This window comes from Nerophis ophidion, linkage group LG17 (assembly GCF_033978795.1).
Source record: "Nerophis ophidion isolate RoL-2023_Sa linkage group LG17, RoL_Noph_v1.0, whole genome shotgun sequence".
NCBI lineage: Eukaryota > Metazoa > Chordata > Actinopteri > Syngnathiformes > Syngnathidae > Nerophis > Nerophis ophidion.
In genome coordinates, this window is record NC_084627.1 from 22,897,769 (window position 1) to 22,918,920 (window position 21,152).

General features: G+C 38.5%; 1 protein-coding gene across 2 annotated transcripts in view; it reads left to right on the forward strand.

The window, feature by feature from the left end:
- The first annotated feature begins 8,266 nt into the window (after positions 1 to 8,266).
- Positions 8,267 to 21,152, forward strand: part of scarb2b (scavenger receptor class B, member 2b) — a 79,556-nt gene continuing 66,670 nt past the window's right edge. Inside the window, exon 1 of one of the 2 annotated variants that reach the window (XM_061876592.1) lies at positions 8,267 to 8,661. In XM_061876592.1, the coding sequence (XP_061732576.1) occupies positions 8,539 to 8,661 (123 nt within the window). In that variant the 5' untranslated portion in view covers positions 8,267 to 8,538. The remainder of the gene's footprint in view (positions 8,662 to 21,152) is intronic. The other variant, XM_061876593.1, reaches the window with a different exon arrangement.

Consider the following 21,152-nt stretch of genomic DNA (forward strand, 5'->3'; position numbering starts at 1 on the left):
CTATTTTTCATACTGTGGAGGTCTTACTCCTCCGGGTTCTTCAGACCACCAATTACGGACATGACAAGTTTGTTCATGGTTTTGAACAAGGATTTATTTTTCAATAAATGTCTGTTGTTATGCTTTTCAGCCATAGTTCTTGCCAGTTCTCGCTCTCGCTTTCGCTCAGGCTCCAACCCAACCAACTCTCCTCCTCCTTCCCGGTTGCTGCCTTTAACAGAGCGACAGGTGATTAGATAAGCTCGCCCAGGGGGGCCATTTACGCACCTGTCGCTGATCTTGAAGCCGGCCCTGGCAAACCCCGCTTCGCTGCAGGTCCGCAGGCCACCTCCTCCCCCACATACATTTTTATGAGTCCTTTCTTTTGCAGCATATAGATTAATATTTATTTTAATTTATATATTTAGTAATTCAGTGTTGTAGTGGAAAAGTTGGGCCCCGAGGTCCAAAAGTTTAACAACCCCAGATCTATAAAACATTGCCCATTTTAAATTCATATTCATCATTATTATTACGCCTGTGTGGCATTGTGATGCCTAATTTGTTCCTTCGTGTATGCGTCAAAAGTGAACACAGCAAGGTAAGGTTTAACTGTTTTATTAAAATAACAAAAAGAGCTAGTGAACAAAAATACTGGAGCCAATAGAAGAAAACAAAGGACGCTAGCATGAAAGCTAGGATATACAAAACAGAAAACTAAACTGGCACGTAGGCACACAAAAGAGAAAAACAAAAAATTTAGCATGAGAGCTAAGAATGAAATAAAAGGCGTAGCGTGAGAGCTTGCGAGAATCATAAAGAATTGCATTTAAGCAAATGAGCGTAGCAGACGTACCGTTGCGTGAGAGCAAATTACGAACCCAGGCTGAAGATGAAGGCTTATATAGGCAATAATCAAGGAGAAACAGGTGTGTGTAGAAAACGAGGAGCAGGTGAAACTAATGTGTAACCATGGTGACGGACTAAACAGGAAATAAGTGAAGTGAATTATATTTATACAGCGCTTTTTCTCTAGTGACTCAAAGCACTTTACATAGTGAAACCCAATATCTAAGTTACATTTAAACCAGTGTGGGTGGCACTGGGAGCAGGTGGGTAAAGTGTCTTGCCCAAGGACACAACGGCAGTGACGAGGATGGCGGAACAGGGGTCGAACCTGCAACCCTCAAGTTGTTGGCACGGCCGCTCTACCAACCGAGCTATACCGAACTATAAGAGGATCAGACGGAGAATGAAACAAAAATTGGAAGAATAAACAATAGTATGTTGCGATCCGAAAAGCGGATCTTAACAGTTATCATATTTTCAAAAGGGTATCATATTTAGATCATCATCAAGAGTTAGACTGTCATGAATCTACACGGGTTATTGTTTCTTCACACAATAGTAGGTCAGCTCACTTATTTATACCTGAACCAAAATGCATTTTCCTGTTATGTGCATCCCAAGCATGTTATGTTGTCTACAGTTTTTTTTTTCCAGGACTGTCGTCATCCATACAATGCACACAACAGGGGGTGGCGAGGACAACATGAAACAATGCATCGGTTTCCTTTAGCTTTTTTTTTTTTTTTAAATGAGGGCGGCAGATAAAAAGGCGCTGTGTGTTTGCATTTAGACTTGTTCATCTGCAGCATTATTTGCATTGTCAAAATCAGCAGGACTGTCAAACTACACATCAGAATAAACGCACGTGACCCTGAGAGGCTAGCGAGTATGTTTATAATTTGCAAAATGTGTGTCAGTGACTTTGACGCGATTGTAATGGGATACTTCCACCAAGCAGATGGCTAATGACTACAACGATGTAGTCCTGTGATGTCTGACGATAGAGCTGTGCTCTGTGTACAGATACATATTTAGAAGCCGTTGGGTGGTATTATTGGCCAATGACTGGGAACAGATCCCAGTTTGTTGGGTGTATTGTGTGTGTGTCCTGTCACCTTTAAACACAACAAACTAGACCACTGATTGCATAGCTTAAGATATATGACACATTGCTATTTAGGTGGCGATTTGAAATACTTAAATTTGTAAATACTGAAAAATCATGCGTTGCATTGGTAAAAAAATAAACTTTTATTGACTTTTTAGTGACTCAAAGTCTTCTTTCACTACCTCAAAATACAAAACACAAAACCAGTGAAGTTGGCAGGTTGTGTAAATCGTAAATAAAAACAAACTACAATGATTTGCTAATCCTTTTCAACCTATATTCAACTGAATAGACTGCAACGACAAGATACTTAAAAGCCTACTGAAATGCGATTTTCTTATTTAAACGGGGATAGTAGGTCCATTGTATGTGTCATACTTGATCATTTCGCGATATTGCCATATTTTTGCTGAAAGGATTTAGTAGAGAACATCAACGATAAAGTTCGCAACTTTTGGTGCTGATAAAAAAGCCTTGCTTGTACCGGAAGTAGCAGACGATATGCGCGTGACGTCACGGGTTGTGGAGCTCCTCACATTCTCGCATTGTTTACAATCATGGCCACCAGCAGCAAGAGCATTTCGGACCGAGAATGCGACGATTTCCCCATTAATTTGAGCGAGGATGAAAGATTTGTGGATAAGTAAAGTGAGAGTGAAGGACTAGAAAAAAAAAAATGAATTAAAATTAAAATAAATAAAAAAAATTTAAAAAGACAAGAGGGCAGTGGGAGCGATTCAGATAGGGAAGATGCTGTGAGAGGCACCGTGGCAGCCGTGGAGGTGGCAGGAACACTCGGCCAGGCCCAAGGGATAGAGCCATAGTGCTTTGAACCCGACGCTGACGGTGACGGTCAGGACGACGCATATTGATGCTGGAGTAGCACACGACATAGATCGCCTTCAGAATACACAATGTGGCAGCCGTGGGGGTGGCAGGACCACTCGGCCAGGCCCAACCGCAACAAGGGATAGAGGCATACCGCTTGGAACCCGACGCTGACGGTCAGGACGCATATTGATGCTGGAGTAGCACACGACATAGATCGCCTTCAGAATACAGAATGGTAAAATGTTTTTTATTAATACACATAATACATGTGTGTGTGTGGTCCAATCCAACCGTGTTCGCTTGATATCACTGTTCCATAGTAAAGCTTGACCGTCATCTTTCGGGAATGTAAACAATGAAACACCGGCTGTGTTTGTGTTGCTAAAGCCAGCCGCAATACACCGTTTCCCACCTACAGCTTTCTTCTTTGATGTCTCCATTGTTCATTGAACAAATTGCAAAATATTCAGCAACACAGATGTCCAGAATACTGTGGAATTTTGCGATGAAAATAGACAACTTAATAGCTGGGAACGATGCTGGAACAAAATGTCCTCTACAATCCGTGACGTCACGCGCACGCGTCACCCTACCGAGACGTTTCAGCAGGATATTTCGGCGCGAAATTTAAAATTGTAATTTAGTAAACTAACCGGGTCGTATTGGCATGTGTTGCAATGTTAATCTTTCATCATTGATATATAACTATCAGACTGCGTAGTCAGTAGTAGTGGGTTTCAGTAGGCCTTTAACGTTCGAGCTGGGAAACTTTGTTATTTTTCACCATTTCTGTCCCTGATATCATCAAAAAGAGAATCTAGAGAAATCAATGCACGTAAGCAGCATGCCTGTGACCTTCAATCCCTGACAATGTATTTGACAATATTAAAGCGGCAAAACAGAGTCGCCATCTCACAAGAGTAATGTATGTAATCTATGACAAGATGAAAAGTTATAGGAAAAAAGTCAGAATGTGACCAAAAGTAATTAGAAAATTATTTGAATGCAGTTGGCATTCATGTATGGAGGATATGACAACAAAGAATATTTGAAGTCTTTGATAAAGTGTGACAACAAGGCATAATCTGACGACAGTGAAGTCACAATATGTTAAGAACTAAATCCAAAAAAAGATTATACTCGTAATATGACCTGAATACAATAATAAAGTCTTTAACTCAAAGAGTCGAAAATACATTTGTGATTTGACAGGAATATGTAAGTAAAATGGTAAAGTCTGAATGTGACGACAATACATTTTTCAAATGACAAGAGAAAGTGTTTATGTGACGAGAATAACCGTAAGGGCATGACAATGAAATCGTAAAAGATTGATAATAAAGTCATAAAACGACAAGGATAAATTTGTAATGTGACGATATTAGTCTAACTATGACAAGGAGTAAGTAAAAAGGAAGAAAGTCAAAATATAAAATGACAAGAATGAAGACAGAATTTCACGAGAATAGCCGTAATGCAATGAGAATGACGTCATATATGATGAATATAAAGACGTAATAAAAAAAAGTCGTAAAGTGCTTGAAAATTAGAAGAATACATTTGGAATGTGATGGCAATAGTCGTAATGGAAAGACAATGAAGTTGAAATATGATGAGAGTCGTAAAATGACAAGAATAAAGTCGTAACTTGATGAGAATTGTGTGGCTGATTGAGCGTGTATCGGACACCTCACTCTCTTTGGACGCGTCCTTGCTCATCCATGCAGACTGGACACTGGCCGAGAGTTAGTGGGCGGCCGAGGGTGGAGTCGGCTCTCTTTGTTGCTTTGTTGGGTCTGCTCCTGTCTCTGGCCATGCTTCCCGCACCCCAGCAGACGACGGCGTGGAACACTGCAGAGGCCACCACAGTGTATGTGTTATTTTATTTTTTTATTTGTTGTTTTTTTTTACTTTTGTAGCTGTATGTAGAAATTCTGGGTGCAATAGCTCTGCTCTTTTAATGTCTTTAATGTCATTTGTGTTCTTTGATGTTTCCTTCTTACACACATGCTTACATGTCCTATGGCTATGAAGTTTTTTTTTTCTTCCTTGGCCTCAGTCTGAACCCCCTCTCCAGGAACCCAGGCTTAGACTGAACATTAGACTGAATTCCCCTTACAATAAAGTCAGAAAGTGAATGTGATGAGAATAAAGTCTTAATGTGACAGTAATAATGCAGTAAAGTGACAAAAACAGAATCAAATTGTCACAAGAAGGTTAAGGTTAAAGTTAAAGTACCAATGACGCTCATGCACACACTAGGTGTGGTGAAATGTGTCCTCTGCATTTGACCCATCCCCTTGTTCACCCCCTGGGAGGCGAGGGGAGCAGTGAGCAGCAGCGGTGGCCGCGCCTGGGAATCATTTTTGGTGATCTAACCCCCAATTCCAACCCCTTGATGCTGAGTGTCTTACTATGATGAGAAGTAAAGTCGGAATGCGACTAGAATACACTTTAAAATGACAACAATAAAGTAAGCATGAATGTATCAAGGAATTGGACAGTAAAGAATATTTGAGGTATTTGATTAAGTGTGAGGACAAGATGTAATGTGACACAAAATTTTTAAAGTGAAAGTCACAATAGTGTTGGTGTGACAATAATAAAGCGGTAAAGTGATGAAAACAAAGTAGTAATGTCACAAGAGTAAATGATAAGAAAAATTTGGAATGTGAGGTGAATAAACATGAAAATGACGGGCACATGTGTGTGGAATGTGACAAGTCGTATTCTGATGACAGTGATGTCGGAAAATGACTAAGACAAAAGCTTAAAATAACTATTTGAAGTCGTTCATAAAGTGATGAGCGTAAGAAAAGTTTGAAGGAGAAAAACATAAGAAAAAACTATAATTGTTAAGTGAATTATATTTATATAGCACTTTTCTCGAGTGACTCAAAGCACTTTTACATAGTGAAACCCAATATCTAAGTTACATTTAAAGCAGTGTGGGTGGCACTGGGAGCAGGTGGGTTAGGTGTTTTGCCCAAGGACACAACGGCAGTGACTATGGCAAAAGCGGGGATCGAACCAGGAACCTTCAAGTTGCTGGCACTGCCACTCTACCAACCGAGCCATACCAGCCCCTGTGTCTTAATACATTTCTGCTTTAAATTCACAATATTTGACTTAATTCTCATGATCACTGCTTTATCGTCGCAAGGAATATACTTTTTTCTTGTAGTATTTCTGTCCAATACATACTTTTTAAAGCAGTGTTTTTCAACCACTGTTGAATACAGTCTAGTGTGCCGTGGGAGATTATCTAGTTTCACCTACTTGGGTTACAAATATTTTTTGCAAACCAGTAATTATAGTCTGCAAATGATGTGTTGTTGTTGAGTGTCTGTACCGTCTAGAACTCAGCAGAGTAACCGTATAATACTCTTCCATATCAGTAGGTGGCAGCCGGTAGCTACTAGCTTTGTAGATGTCGGAAACAGCGGGAGGCAGTGTGCAGGTAAAAAGGTGTCTAATGCTTAAACCAAAAATAAACAAAAGGTGAGTGCCCCTAAGAAAAGGCATTGAAGCTTAGGGAAGGCTATGCAGAACAACAGTAAAACTGAGCTGGCTACAAAAACAAAAACTGATTGCTGGACGACAGCAAAGACTTACTGCGGAGCAAAGACGGCGTCCACAATGTACATCCGAACATGACAATAAACAATGTCCCCACAAAGAAGGATAAAAACAACAGAAAAATGTTTGACTGCTAAAACAAAGTAGATGCGGGAAATATCGCTCAAAGGAAGACATGAAACTACTACAGGAAAATACCAAAAAACAAGAAAAGCCACCAAAATAGGAGCGCAAGACAAGAACTAAAACACTACACACAGGAAAACAGCAAACAAGTCCAAATAAGTCAGGGTGTGATGTGACAGGTGGTGACAGTACACCTAATTTGAGTTAAGAGCTATATTGATGCATGCTTGGTTATGGTTTAAAGTCATATCCAACAATTGCGACAACGACTTTTTACTGTCAACTGAGTTTTGTTTTTTAAGGATTTCTGCTGGTGGTGTGCCTCTGCATTTTTTCAAAGCAAAAAATGTGCTTTGGCTCAAAAAAGGTTGAAAAACACTGCTTTAAAGTATACTTTTATGTAACTAAATTGAGCTATGTTTTACTTAAAACACGTAAAGAAGAAGAACACCTTCAACGTGTGAAGTTTAAAGGCCAACTGAAATGACATTTTCTTATTTAAACGGGGGTAGCAGGTCCATTCTGTGTCATACTTGATCATTTCGCGATAATGCCATATTTTTGCTAAAAGGATTTAGTAGAGAACATCCATGATAAAGTTCGCAACTTTCGGTGCTAAGAGAAATGCCCTGCCTCGATGATGTCACACGTGTGGTGGCTCCTCACCTATTCACAGTTTTTAATGGGAGCCTACAACAAAAAGTGCTATTCGGACCGAGAAAGCGACAATTTCCCCATTAATTTGAGCGAGGATGAAAGATTTGTGTTTAAGGATATTGATAGCGACGGACTCGAAAAAAAAAATTATAAAAAAAAATAAGTTAAAAAAAACAACGTGAGTGCATTGGGACAGATTCCGATGTTTTTAGAGACATTTACTAGGATAATTATGGACAATCCCTTATCTTTCTAATGTGTTGCTAGTGTTTTAGTGAGTTAAATAGTACCTGATACTCGGAGGTGTACGTCCACGGCTGTCTTGACGCCAATATCTCAGGGGAGTCGACGGCAGCTATGGACGGGGCAAGCTCAGCTTTTCTCCGGTAAGAAGCGACTTTTAAACCACAATTTCTCACTGAAACCTGCTGGTTGACATTCCGTCGTGTTTCATGTTTGCTTGGCCGCGCTCTGATCCATATTAAATTTTCACCTCCAGGAATTTTAAACAAGGAATCACCGTGTGTTTGTGTGGCTAAAGGCTAAAGCTTCCCACCTCCATATTGCTACTTTGACTTCTCCAATATTAATTGAACAAATTGCAAAAGATTCAGCAACACAGATATCCAAAATACTGTGTAATTATGCGGTTAAAGCAGACGACTTTTAGCTGTGTGTGTGCGTAGCGCTCATACTTCCTAAAATTCTGTGACGTCTTGCGTACACGTCATCATTATACAACGTTTTCAAGACGAAACTCCCGGGAAATTTCTAATTGCAATTTGGTAAACTAAAAAGGCCGTTTTGGCATGTGTTGCAATGTTAATATTTCATCATGATATATAAACTATCAGACTGCGTGGTGGGTAGTAGTGGGTTTCAGTCGGCCTTTAAAGTATACTTTTATGTACCTAAATTGTACTATGTTTTACTTAAAACACATAAAGAAGGAGAATACCTTCAACGTGTGAAGTTTAAAGAGTCTTCCTTTTGTATTGTGGGTCAACGCAAGCCTCCCGCGTCCTTGTTTAGGTTGGAGGGGGAGGGGGAGTGGTTTCGTTGTACGTGCGCGCTCCCGCCAATGAGTGGGCCAATGAGAGCTCGCGTAGAGCGCGCACGCCGGCTCCGGCCCGCCATACAAATAAGCGTGGGCTGGCTTTTACAGTACCCACTTTTTTAAAGTCGAATTCTGGGACGTTCCGACAAAAAGCTAAATGATTTATTAACGAAGAGCAAAGCGTGGCTCGTTAGTGACTTAGTCGGTAGCTACTTTGCTGACTTCCAGGCTACTTTTAACGCACGGTGGAGGAGAAGAGGGGTACAAGTAAAGTCGACGACTTTCATCAACTTTTTGACGTCTCCGTCCGGTTGCGGGTTTTTTTCTCACTTCCCCGCCAGCACCTGCGAGTATGACGCGGAGGTCGTGCGCCATCTACACGGTGGGGGTCATCTGCGCCACCCTGCTCATTGTGGGCATCGGTCTGATTATTTCCCAGGTGTTCCGCACGCTGATGCACAACCGCCTCAAAAAGGTAAATATTGACACTTTATTTTGTAATCCTTGCATTGCGCTGCTTCCGCTTTCAATGCGGCGCTTTGTGCAGAAGTGGATGACAATGGCCAAGGACAATGGTGGGATTGTGTGCCTGCAACCTTTGAGGAATAATAGACAGTCAATAAGCTGCAGAGATCTTGCAATTGATTTCAAACTTCTTAAACTCTTGTACAAATCCTGCATTCTTTTTATTTTCCATAGAACCCTCTACCCTCTTACACAGGGGTCACCAATCTTTTTGAAACCAAGAGCTACTTCTTGGGTACTGATTAATGCGAAGGGCTACCAGTTTGATACACACTTAAATAAATTGCCAGAAATAGCCAATTTGCTCAATTTACCTTTAATAAATAAATCTGTGTATATAAAAAATGGGTATTTCTGTCTGTCATTCTGTCGTACATTTGTTTTCCTTTTACGAAAGGTTTTTTGTTGAGAATAAATGATGAAAAAAAACCTTAAATGAATGGTTTAAAAGAGGAGAAAACACAAAAAAAATGAAAACAAAATTTTGAAACATAGTTTATCTTCAATTTCGACTCTTTAAAATTCAAAATTCAACCGAAAAAAATGAATACAAAAACTAGCTAATTCGAATCTTTTTGAAAAAAATAAATTTATGGAACATCATTAGTATTTTTTCCTGATTAAGATTAATTTTAGAATTTTGATGACATGTTTTAAATAATTTAAAATCCAATCTACACTTTGTTAGAATATATAACAAATTGGACCAAGTTATATTTCAAACAATACAAATCATTATTTATTCTAGATTTTCCAGAACAAAAATTTTAAAAGAAATTCAAAAGACTTTGAAATAAGATTTAAATTTGATTCTACAGATTTTCTAGATTTGCCAGAATAATTAATTTTGGTTTAATTTTAATCATAATAAGTTTGAAGAAATATTTCACAAATATTCTTCGTCAAAAAAACAGAAGCTAAAACGAAGAATTAAATTAAAATGTATTTATTATTCTTTAAAATAAAAATAAAAAATTTACTTGAACATTGATTTAAATTGTCAGGAAAGAAGAGGAAGGAATTTAAAAGGTAAAAAGGTATATGTGTTTAAAAATCCTAAAATCATTTTTAAATAAATGAAATTTAAAAAATAGCAGCACTTACTCACAAGTAAGTGCTGCTATTTGAGCTATTTTTAGAACAGGCCAGCGTGCTACTCATCTAGTCCTTACAGGCTATCTGGTGCCCGCGGGCACCTCGTTGGTGACCCCTGCTCTTACATGTGTTGTTTTTTTTTGGTTTTAAATCAATGCATTATTCACAAGGAAATTGGCTTTTTCGATTAGTGCAGATTTTTATATTCCTATATTCAAATGTGTAATGTTACAGTGGCCAAAATATTATATATAGTGTTTTTAATGACTACTTAGGCCATACTTTTCTAAAAAAAAAAACTGCTGCCTTGTTTTTAATGACTACTTAGGCCTACTACACTATACTATTTTTTTTATCTTACACGTGGGTTTTTTGTTTTAAATCAATGCACAATTCACAAGGAAATTTGCTAAAATATTAACATAGAATTTAAAAAAGTTGTATTATATATACGTTAATTGGTAATGGCATGATCAATAATCCCCACCCATCAATACAGTGGGTTTCAGTGAATATTTTTAGATTAGTGCAGTTTTTTATATCCCTATATTCAAATGTGTAATGTAACAGTGGCCAAATTATTATATATACTTGTCTAGCCTTGTTTTTAATGACTACTTAAGTCTACTACATGACCATATTTTTTTATCTTACATTTGTGGGGTTTTTTGTTTTAAATCAATGCCCTATTCACAAGGAAATTTGCAAAAATATTTACATAAAATAAAATGTTTTTTTGTTATATATATGTTAATTGGTCATTGCATGGTCAATAAGCCCCACCCATCAATGCAGTTGTTTTCAGTGAATATTTTTAGATTAGTGCAGTTTTTTATTTCCCTATATTCAAACGTGTAATGCTATAGTGGCCAAAATATTATATTTACTGTTTTTAATGACTACTAGGCCTAACATTTTTTTTTGGTTTGTTTTAAATCAATGCATTATTCACAAGGACATCTGCTAAAATATTAACATAAAATAAAATAAAAAATTGTATTATGTATATGTTAATTGGTCATTGCATGGTCAATAAGCCCCACCAATCAATACAGTTGTTTTCAGGGAATAGTTTTAGAGTAGTGCAGTTTTTTATTTTCCTATATTCAAATGAGTAATGTTACAGTGGCCAAAATATTATATATACTTGTCTAAAAATCTGCTGCCTTGTTTTGAATGACAACTTAGGCCTTCTACACTACCGTATTTTTTAGCATACATGTGTATTTTTTTGTTTTGTTTTAAATTAATGCATTATTCACAAAGAAATTTTCTAAAATATTAACATGAAATTTAAAAAAAAAGTTGTATTATCCATCCACCCATCCATTTTCTACCGCTTATTCCCTTTCGGGGTCGCGGGGGGCGCTGGCGCCTATCTCAGCTACAATCGGGCGGAAGGCAGGGTACACCCTGGACAAGTCGCCACCTCATCGCAGGGCCAACACAGATAGACAGACAACATTCACACTCACATTCACACACTAAGGCCAATCTAGTGTTGCCAATCAACCTATCCCCAGGTGCATGTCTTTGGAAGTGGGAGAAAGCCGGATTACCCGGAGGGAACCCACGCATTCACGGGGAGAACATGCAAACTCCACACAGAAAGATCCCGAGCTTGGTCATTGCATGGTCAATAAGCCCCACTCATCAATCCAGTTGTTTTCAGTTAATATTTTTAGATTAATGCAGTTTTTCATTTTCCTATATTCAAATGTGAAATGTTACAGTGGCCAAAATATTAGATTTACTTGTTTAACAAAACTGCTGCCTTGTTTATAATGACTACTTAGGCCTACTACACTGTGTATTTTAATGCTGGTCATTATGGTGGTGAAAAATGTTTGAAAACCATTAAATTAGGGGGTGTTGGAGTCCCCCACAATCCTGCTATGTCATCAACAACATGAACTAATCTATATGTATTTGTTTAACAAAACTGTTGCCTTGTTTTTAATGACTACTTAGGCCTACTACATTGCTGTATTTTAATGCTGGTCATTATGTTAGTCCTTGCAGAGCCAGGTGGTGAATAAAGTTTGAGATCCATTAAATTTGGGGATATTTGAGTCCCCCACAAGCCTGATATGTCATCACCAACATGAACTGTTCTGTCAGCACTGTCCTCACATTTTTTTAGGAAACAATAGAAGAATTCTTTAAAGTGAGAAAGTTTGAGTACCACTGGTTTCCGGTATTTTGGGAGTCCCCCACACTTCTGATATGTCATCAACAACATGAACTAATCTGTCAGCACTGTCCTTACAGCCCTTTTTTTTTGTGTAAATAATAGAAGGTTTCAATAGAAGATTTCCATGTTGTGAGAAAACAAGTGATCCAACAAATTATTCCCAGTGCTTTATCATCCTTCTAGAAGTGGTACAAAGACATTCCATGTCCAGGAATAAGCGAGGGACCGTGGCTGTGCCGTTCATTGCAGCTTGTTTGTGGTATTGGTTGGTATTTGTAACTACAAAAAACACTTGAAAAACGCAGACCTTCACCAGGCCCTGCCAGCCAGAAGTAAATAATCCTTCCAAAAAAAATAATTAAAAAAATCCTGAAGCCAGACAGTTACGAATTACTCAAAATTCTATTTCTGACATTTCCTAAAAGTAAAAACGGCCATAACTTTATAATGTTCTGTTGCTGATTAACTGAAATTCATACAAAACCCAGAAGATATAGAACCTAAAGAATGAAATAATAAATGAAATTGCAAATTTGTTGGATGTTTGTTTTGCTGGCTGTCGCTTACAAGCTGCAAGAGTTCACTTTGGTGCAAAGAGTGAACCCTCTTGTCAGTCATACACACTCACCTGATCACCCATCCATTTACTACTGCTTGGCCCTCTCGGGGTTGCGGTAGGACTGGAGCCAATCCAGGTGAACTCAGGTGGAAGGCAAGTTACACCCAAAATCTAATTACTTGTTCCTTATCCAAGAGCTGGCTATTTAGTCTTAAGTTTTTTGACATTTGATGACAAAACCATTACTGTGCGCTCTTGAGGTGACAAAACCGTTACTGTGCGCTCTTGACGCATTGACGCCAATACAACGACATGCTGGTTGGTATGATCAATAAAGTCCTTTGATAGCTTTGGGCTCACAAAGAGTGGCTTGACTAACTTAGTTACCAAGTGGCTAATTAAAGACAATGATGAAAATAAAAGAAATCAAAGAGATGCAACTGAGGTACTTTGCATAACATAAAAAAAACAAAACATGAACTCGGCTCGAACGTTGAAAGACAGAACAAGACAGGAGTAAAAGATACTGCAACAAGCTCAAAGCATGAAGGACATCTAAAAAAACCGAACAGGAAACTGTGGTAGAAAAAGGAAAACTCCAACCGTCAAGCGGCGTGGGAAAAAAATCGTATTTAGTATGACGAAAAAAAAAGTTGTAATTAGATTGGAAAAAGTTTTAATATGAAGATAATAAGTTTGAGTCATGACAAGAGTAAAATAAAGTCACAATGTGTTAAGAATAAAGTTGCAATGCGATGAAAAAAAAATTGTAATGAGACAAGAAAAAAAGTCATAATGTCAGAAATAAGTCATATGACAAAATTGAGGTCGTAATGGATTTGTAGTGTGACAAGAATAAAGTTGTTAAAGCGGTCATATGATTTTTTTTTCTGTATTTATTCAAATTCTTGTGGTTTACATAACAAGAAATGGTAGCTCTTTGGTACATTTTTTTTTGCATAGTTTATTTTACAGACCATCTTCAAGCTGCCGGTCTCTCCAGCATGCGCCGTTTTGTGGGTGGTCTTTTCAACTAAAATTCAACAGCGTCTCCCCGTCATCCATGTTGTAGTTTTATAACTTCCATATCAAGACTACTACTGACTAGGGTTGTACGGTATACCGGTATTAGTATAGTGCCGTGATACTAATTAATCATATTCGGTACTATACCAGTCAATAATGCAATTTTTGTGGTCCCCTTTATTTAGAAATACATTTTGGTACCGGTGCCAAAATATTGGTATCGGGACAACACTACTACTGACAGATATAAGTTGGAACTACTCACTTATACAGTGATTCGCAAAAACTGGTACGTGTACCACTCCATCTTGGAGTACGTCAAAGAATCAATTGAATAAAGTACAGTGTTTAATTTTCCTATATTCATACTGTGTGTAATGTTAGTTGCCAAAAATATTAATTATACTGGTTAAATAAAACCTGCCTTATTTTTAATAAATACTAAGGTTTATGGCGACTTGTCCAGGGTGTAGCCCGCCTTCCGCCCGAATGCAGCTGAGATAGGCTCCAGCGACCCCAAAAGGGACAAGCGGTAGAAAATGCATGGATGGATGGATGTTTAGGTGTAGTACGCTACTGTATTTTAATGTGGGTCATTATGGTGGTACTTTGAAAGCAAGGTGTTTTCTGAGGTAGTATTTTGGGAAATAAGGTTGCCCAATTTGTATTGGAAATGGCAACAGTGGAGGATGCATGTGCATGTACGAGCCAGTCTGCCCCCAAAGGAGCTTATTGACCACTATGTATGTATGTATACAGTAGGGGTGTAACGGTACTTGTATTTGTATTGAACCGTTTCGGTACGGGGGTTTCGGTCCAGTTCGGAGGTGTACCGAACGAGTTTGTGAGCAAAAGTCTTCCCAAGCTGCTCTGCTTTCTGCCTCTGTCTGAGCCCCCAGCATTGTCCCGCCCACACAACCATCTGATTGGTTACATACAAAGCCAATCAGTATTCAGAGCGATGTAGTCAATGTTTCAGCATGGAGCAGCAGACAGCGTACTCTCCCCAAATTATAAAAAACACCTCCCAGTCACAACTTCTACTAGCATCACTATGAGCCCGTTGACCTTCTAGAAACTTAAACTGCAGCTCAGCTCAGCTCAGCTCGCTCGCAGTTCTGGCTTGAGGTGAAAGCTATTTAGCTTTTAGCATAACGTTAGCTAATTTTGCTGTGCGTGCGTGTGTGCGTGTGTGCGTGCGTGTGTGTGCGTGTGTTAGGGGTAGCAAAACCTTGTCTGTCTGTTGTTTCACATGAACTAACATGAACGCCATGGTGTTCAGAGATGAATAGTCTCTCCTATTGCTATTGCACTATATTTTCAGCTATAGTTACATTAATCATTAGTAATGTAGCAGCCTAGTTTTGAATGGCTGGGTCCCTGCTATTACATGTTGACAAAAATATAACATTTACATAATAAAAGTCAACTACAGGCTTCCCAAATGCTGTAATAAATTAAGCATGATGAGTTGACTTGAAACTTTTTAATTTTGCACTTTTTATATGTAGAAGAAAGGTTTTGTCATTTTATGTAATCAAAGCAACAACTTGAGGCAGTTTAATGTGGATTAACGTGGGCAGAATTATTATAGTGTTCCCAATGTTAAAAGGATAAAGCCATTTACAAATTTGGTAAATAAATAACCCAAAAATTTGTATTTTGTTTGTTTTCTCACTGTACCGAAAATTAACCGAACCGTGACCTCTAAACCGAGGTACGTACCGAACCAAAATTTTTGTGTACCGTTACAACCCTAGTATACAGTGTATCTTCCTTTTACCTTTGACTTTTATGGTGTCAGACGCTAAAAAAATTATGATAATTACAGCAATAACGACATTTTGGAAGGGTGCATTAACCTTCTGAAATTACACAAATGTTTTACCAATAAACCATTGGCTAAGTCGTTAGTTCTTGAATAACATTTTATTACATATTTCATGATAGACATTTTTATTACTCCTAAAAATCGGAAATGTAACATACATTTATAATTTTTAGTATGTTTCTGTCAAGTCAGACGAGAGAAGTTACAGAAGTCAGTTGATAATTGTGATTTATTTCTACCGGAAAGTGTGCATTAAAAAAGTGAATTGAAAATTTGAATTTAACTGTTTGGCCACAATACCCAGCAATACGTTTTGAGGAAAAAAGGAGAGGCCTTTAATCCCAGAACTACCATTCCTACCGTCAAGCATGATGGTGGTAGTATTATGCTCTGGGCCTGTTTTTCTGCCAATGGAACATTCACCTGGGGATAGGTTGATTGGCAACACAAAATCGGCCCTAGTGTTTGAATGTGAGTGCGAATGTTGTTCTTCTATCTGTGTTGGCCCTGCGATGAGGTGGCGACTTGTCCAGGGTGTAGCCCGCCTTCTGCCCGATTGTAGCTGAGATAGGCGCCAGGGCCCCCCGCGACTCCAAAAGGGAATAAGCGGTAGAAAATGGATGGATGGATGGAACTGGTGCTTTACAGAGAGTAAATGGGACAATGAAAAAGAAGGATTACCTACAAATTCTTCAGGACAACCTAAAATCATCAGCCTGGAAGTTGGGTCTTGGGCACATTTGGGTGTTCCAAAAGGACAATGACCCCAAACACACGTCAAAAGTGCTAAAGGAATGGCTGAATCAGGCTAGAATTAAGATTTTAGAATGGCCTCCCCAAAGTCCTGACTTAAATGTGTGGACAATCGTGAAGAAACAAGTCCATGTCAGAAAACCAACACATTTACCTGAACTGCACCAATTTTGTCAAGAGGAGTGGTCAAACATTCAACCAGAAGCTTGTGGATGGCTACCAAAAGCGCCTTATTGCAGTGAAACTTGCCAAGGGACATGTAAACAAATATTAACATTGCTTTATGTATACTTTTGACCCAGCAGATTTGCGCACATTTTCAGTAGACCCATAATAAATTCATAAAAGAACCAAACTTCATGAATGTTTTTTGTGACCAACAAGTATCACGAAAAAATAAGAGTTGCAGAAATTATTGGAAACTCAAGACAGCCATGACATGTTCTTTACCAGTGTATGTAAACTTTTGATCGAGACTGTACAAATGAAATCGGTGACACTCTGGTTTCCCCTTTGAATGTTCCTTTATCAGGGTGTGTTGCATATAACAGAGTGGCTTCTGAATAACACATTAAACCAAATAGTAATAAAACAGGCACTGATAGCGATCTCTGCAGCTACCGTATGACTCGCAAACGTTGGTAAGGGTGAAAATAGGCCACTGAGCTGACACGCAGAATGTGTACATGTGGTTTGTTTTTAGGCGAACCATCAGGTTTACCCAAATAGTATGAAGAAATGATTGTCAAAACTTGTCAAGAATGTGGACACTCCTCTTTATATTACTGCTGGTGCAAAGATCCCATTTTAAACACCAGGAAGGTTCTGACTTCAGGGCGGTTGGATTTTGGCATTGCGCCCCCAATTCTTCTAAATTTCATGCATGCATGCAGAGACAGTGAAATAGGACACTGCCCACAATGCTCTTGTGACGGACTGCTTGGGGAGGAATATCAAAGCATCGCACAAGATGGCTGTATGGAAAAGATGCGCGTGTTGCCAAAATTCAAATGGTTTTTAAGCCTTGTGTAATGTTCATATTGTTGTTACTCAGCCAGTGTTTGTGGGGCTGTTGGACCCGTTGCATCTTGTGGCTTTTAGGTTGAAATACTGAACAGGTGTTTACCTTATCCCAATAAACATCTGTTCAGTATTTTAACATAAAAATGTTTGATTGTGAGGCATTAAAAGCCACAAAATGCAACGGGTCCATCAGACCCATTAACACTGGCTGAGTAACAACATTATGAACATTGCATGGAAAATTTCTCTGCCAGTTTCTGCATCCCAAAGGGATTCTTCTTTTGTGTTTCTGCACCTTCGGTTCCCACACAAGGTTGCATTTAGGGATGTCCCGATCCAGGTTTTTGCACTTCCGATCCGATACCGATACTGGCCTATCCGAGCATGTATTAACGTTTAAAGTTATTTAGCCTATTTAGTTGTCAGATTCATGTTGAAAAGGGTTTTAGTACTCTTGATTAACAACCAGCCAGCTGAATTAGGTGAGTTTGAATAATACACAATGGTTGGTAACAAGAAACTGGCCTGTTTATACAAGGATAAACATATAATAGACACAATTATACATGACAAACAGAAATGGTGAACTGTATAAAGTGTAAATAATGCTATAAACATTATTAAAAAAAGCAAAACACACACAAAACAATCTGAGTGGGATAAAATGTCTATAAATTAATTCACATGGCCATCTTAACGATTAGGACACAGACCTGAGGATGTGTTGAAGGTGTGCTGGAAAATGCGGAACGGAAATTAGGGAGCTGCAGAAAAGTGGAATGCATTATTTAAATCGGTGCGTTGAAAAACACGGACCGGAATTTAAAAAAAAAACTTGGATCTGGATCGGCATTTTCCCATGCCTTGCCAATACGCATTTTTTGGCAAATATTGACGGCCGATCCGACCCAAATATCGGATCGGGACAACCTTATTTGCAACATTGTTTGTCAACACTGTCTGCTCTCATTTTCTCGCACATCTGACGTTCTGTGTCCCTATTCTCTGTCCTCCTCCTGTCTAGGCCTTGTGTGTGTGCGTGTGCGTGTGCGTGTGCGTGTGCGTGTGCGTGTGCGCGTGCGCGTGCGTGTGCGTGCGCGGTACATAGAACATCAATTTCCACACTTCTATTAGCCCCGGGTCCAGTAGATCCGGACATGTTATATGTAATAGAAATGTGTAGGGCGGGGGGGATGTTGTGTGGTCATTAAATACAGTATGTATTCTGATGTAATGTATGTTCTTCACAGAAAATGAGCCAAAGTCAGTGAGTCTCAGTTTGAAAAATTAATTGTATAATTTTTCTTTTAATTAAAAATGAAAACATCACACAAGTAAACTAGTAAAACACTATCACCTAGTACAACACTTAAATCTTTTGTGTTCTTTGCATGGAAGCAAAGCTGGTTGTAAGATTTATTTCTGGTGCATGCTTTTCATTCTAACAGCAAACTCTTGAGGGCTAAGCCTCTTTCACACTGCTAGCACTATTGGGTAACCCATTTGATGTATGGTAAATATTAAAATCTAATTGTATCTCCACTTTATTAATATTTTTTACATAACGATATTGCATGTGGTATAAGCATGTCGCTAAACAACCAGTGAATAAATGTTTGTAATACGTATCGCTAGTCACCCTGCTTCAAAACACACGCTTTTCCAAAAAGTGTAAAAAATAAATAAACGAGGAACAAATGTCAACTACAGTTTTTTTTCTTTCTTAAGTTCTATTTGATCTAGTTTGTTGCTCTCTCTCACAATACCGCTGGTTGAGCACAGCCATGTAAACAAAAACTTTGTCCAGAGGTGTGTGAGCATGACCTGAGGAAGCCCCGACAGTCCAGTTGAGATCAATTCAAAACAAAGTTCTGTGTGATGTTCCTCTGACCTTGTGAAGTGTTGTACGACTTCAGCTGGCATACAGCTTTTCTGCATTTAGACATTCCTGGGTTTTACTTACAGCCAAAGTAAGGCATGTATTTATTTGCTAAGGCCATTCAAGGTGAAAACACTTAGAAGGGTTTTATCGCCTGTGACCCTCATACAAAACCCAAAACCAGTGAAGTTAGCATGTTGTGTAAATCATGAATCTTATATTCAATTGAATAGACTGCAAAGACAAGACATTTAATGTTCAACTGAGAAACATTTTTGGTTTTTAGCAAATAATAATTAACTTAAAGTTTAATGGCAGCAACACATTGCAAAAAAGCATTTTTACCACTGTGGTACATGGGCTTTCCTTTTAAGAACATTCTGTAAACATTTAGTAACTGAGTAGACACAATTTTTTAAGCTTTCAAGGTGGAATTCTTTCCCATTCTTGCTTGATGTACAGTTTAAGTTGTTAAACAGTCTGGGGTCTCCGTTGCATATTTTACGCTTCATAATATGCCACACATTTTCAATGGGAGACAGGTCTGGACTACAGGCAGACCGCACTCTTTCACTACGAAGCAAGGCTGTTGTAACACTTACAGAATGTGACTTTGCATTGTCATGTTTAAATAAGCAGGGGTGTCACAAAGACCTGGGTTGGATGGCAACGTATGTTGCTCCAAAACCTGTATGTACCTTTCAGCATTAATGTTGCCTTCACACATGTGTAAGTTACCCATGCCTTGGGGACTAATACACCCCCATACCATCAAAGATGCTGGCTTTTAACCTTTGCGCCTATAACAGGATGGTTATTTTCCTCTTTGGTCCAGAGGACACAACGTCCACAGTTTCTAAAAACTGTTTGAAATGTGCACTCGTCAGAACACAGAACACTTTTCCACTTTGCATCAGTCCATCTTAGATGAGCTCGGGCCCAGCCAAGCCGGTGCGTTTCTGGGTGTTGTTGATAAATTGGCTTTGGCTTTGCATAGTAGAGTTTTAACTTGCACTTACAGATGTAGCGACCAATTGTAGTTACTGACAGTTGTTTTCTGAAGCGTTCCTGAGCCCATGTGGTGATATCTTTTACACACTGATGTCTGTTTTTGATGCGGTACTGGCTGAGGAATCGAAGGTCACGGGCTTAGCCGCTTATGTGCAGTAATTTATCCAGATTCTCTGAACCTTTTGATGATATTACGGACCATAGATGGTGAAATCCCTAAATTCCTTGCAATAGCTCGTTGAGAAATGTTGTTTAAACTGTTTGATAACTTGCTGACGCATTTGTTCACAAAGTGGTGACCCTCGCCCCCTCCTTGTTTGTGAATGACTGAGCATTTCATGGAAGCTACTTTTTCATGGCACCCACCTGTTCCCAATTAGCCTGTTCACCTGTGGGATGTTCCAAATAAGTGTTTAATGAGTATTCCTCAACTTCTTGAGTCTTTTTTTGAAACATGTTGCAGGCATCAAATTCAAAATCAGCTAATATTTGCAAAATATATCAAACTTTACCAATTCGAACGTTAAGTATCTTGTCTTTGCAGTCTATTTAATTGAATGTAAGTTGAAAAAGATTTGCAAACCATTGTACTCTGTTTGAATTTACCATTTACACAACGTGCCAACTTCACAGGTTTTATGTTTTGTACTATAGAACTAGGAGTGGGAAAAAATCGATTCGAATACGTTGCGCGAATCAGAATCGATTCTCATGTTTTTTTAATTTTTTTTTTTTTTAATCAATCCAACAAACCACTACACCGGAATACCATAAAAATGCAATCCAATTCCAAAACCAAACCTGACCTAGCAACACACAGAACTGCAATAAACAGAGCAATTGAGAAGACACAAACATGACACAGAACAAACCAAAAGTAGTGAAACAAAAATGACTATTATCAACAACAGTATCAATATTACTTATAATTTCAGCATAGCAGTGATTAAAAATCCTTCATTGACATTATCATTAGACATTTATAAAAATAAAAAGTGTCACAGTGGCTTACATTTGCATCGCATCTCATAAGCTTGACAACACACTGTGTCCAATGTTTTCACAAAGAT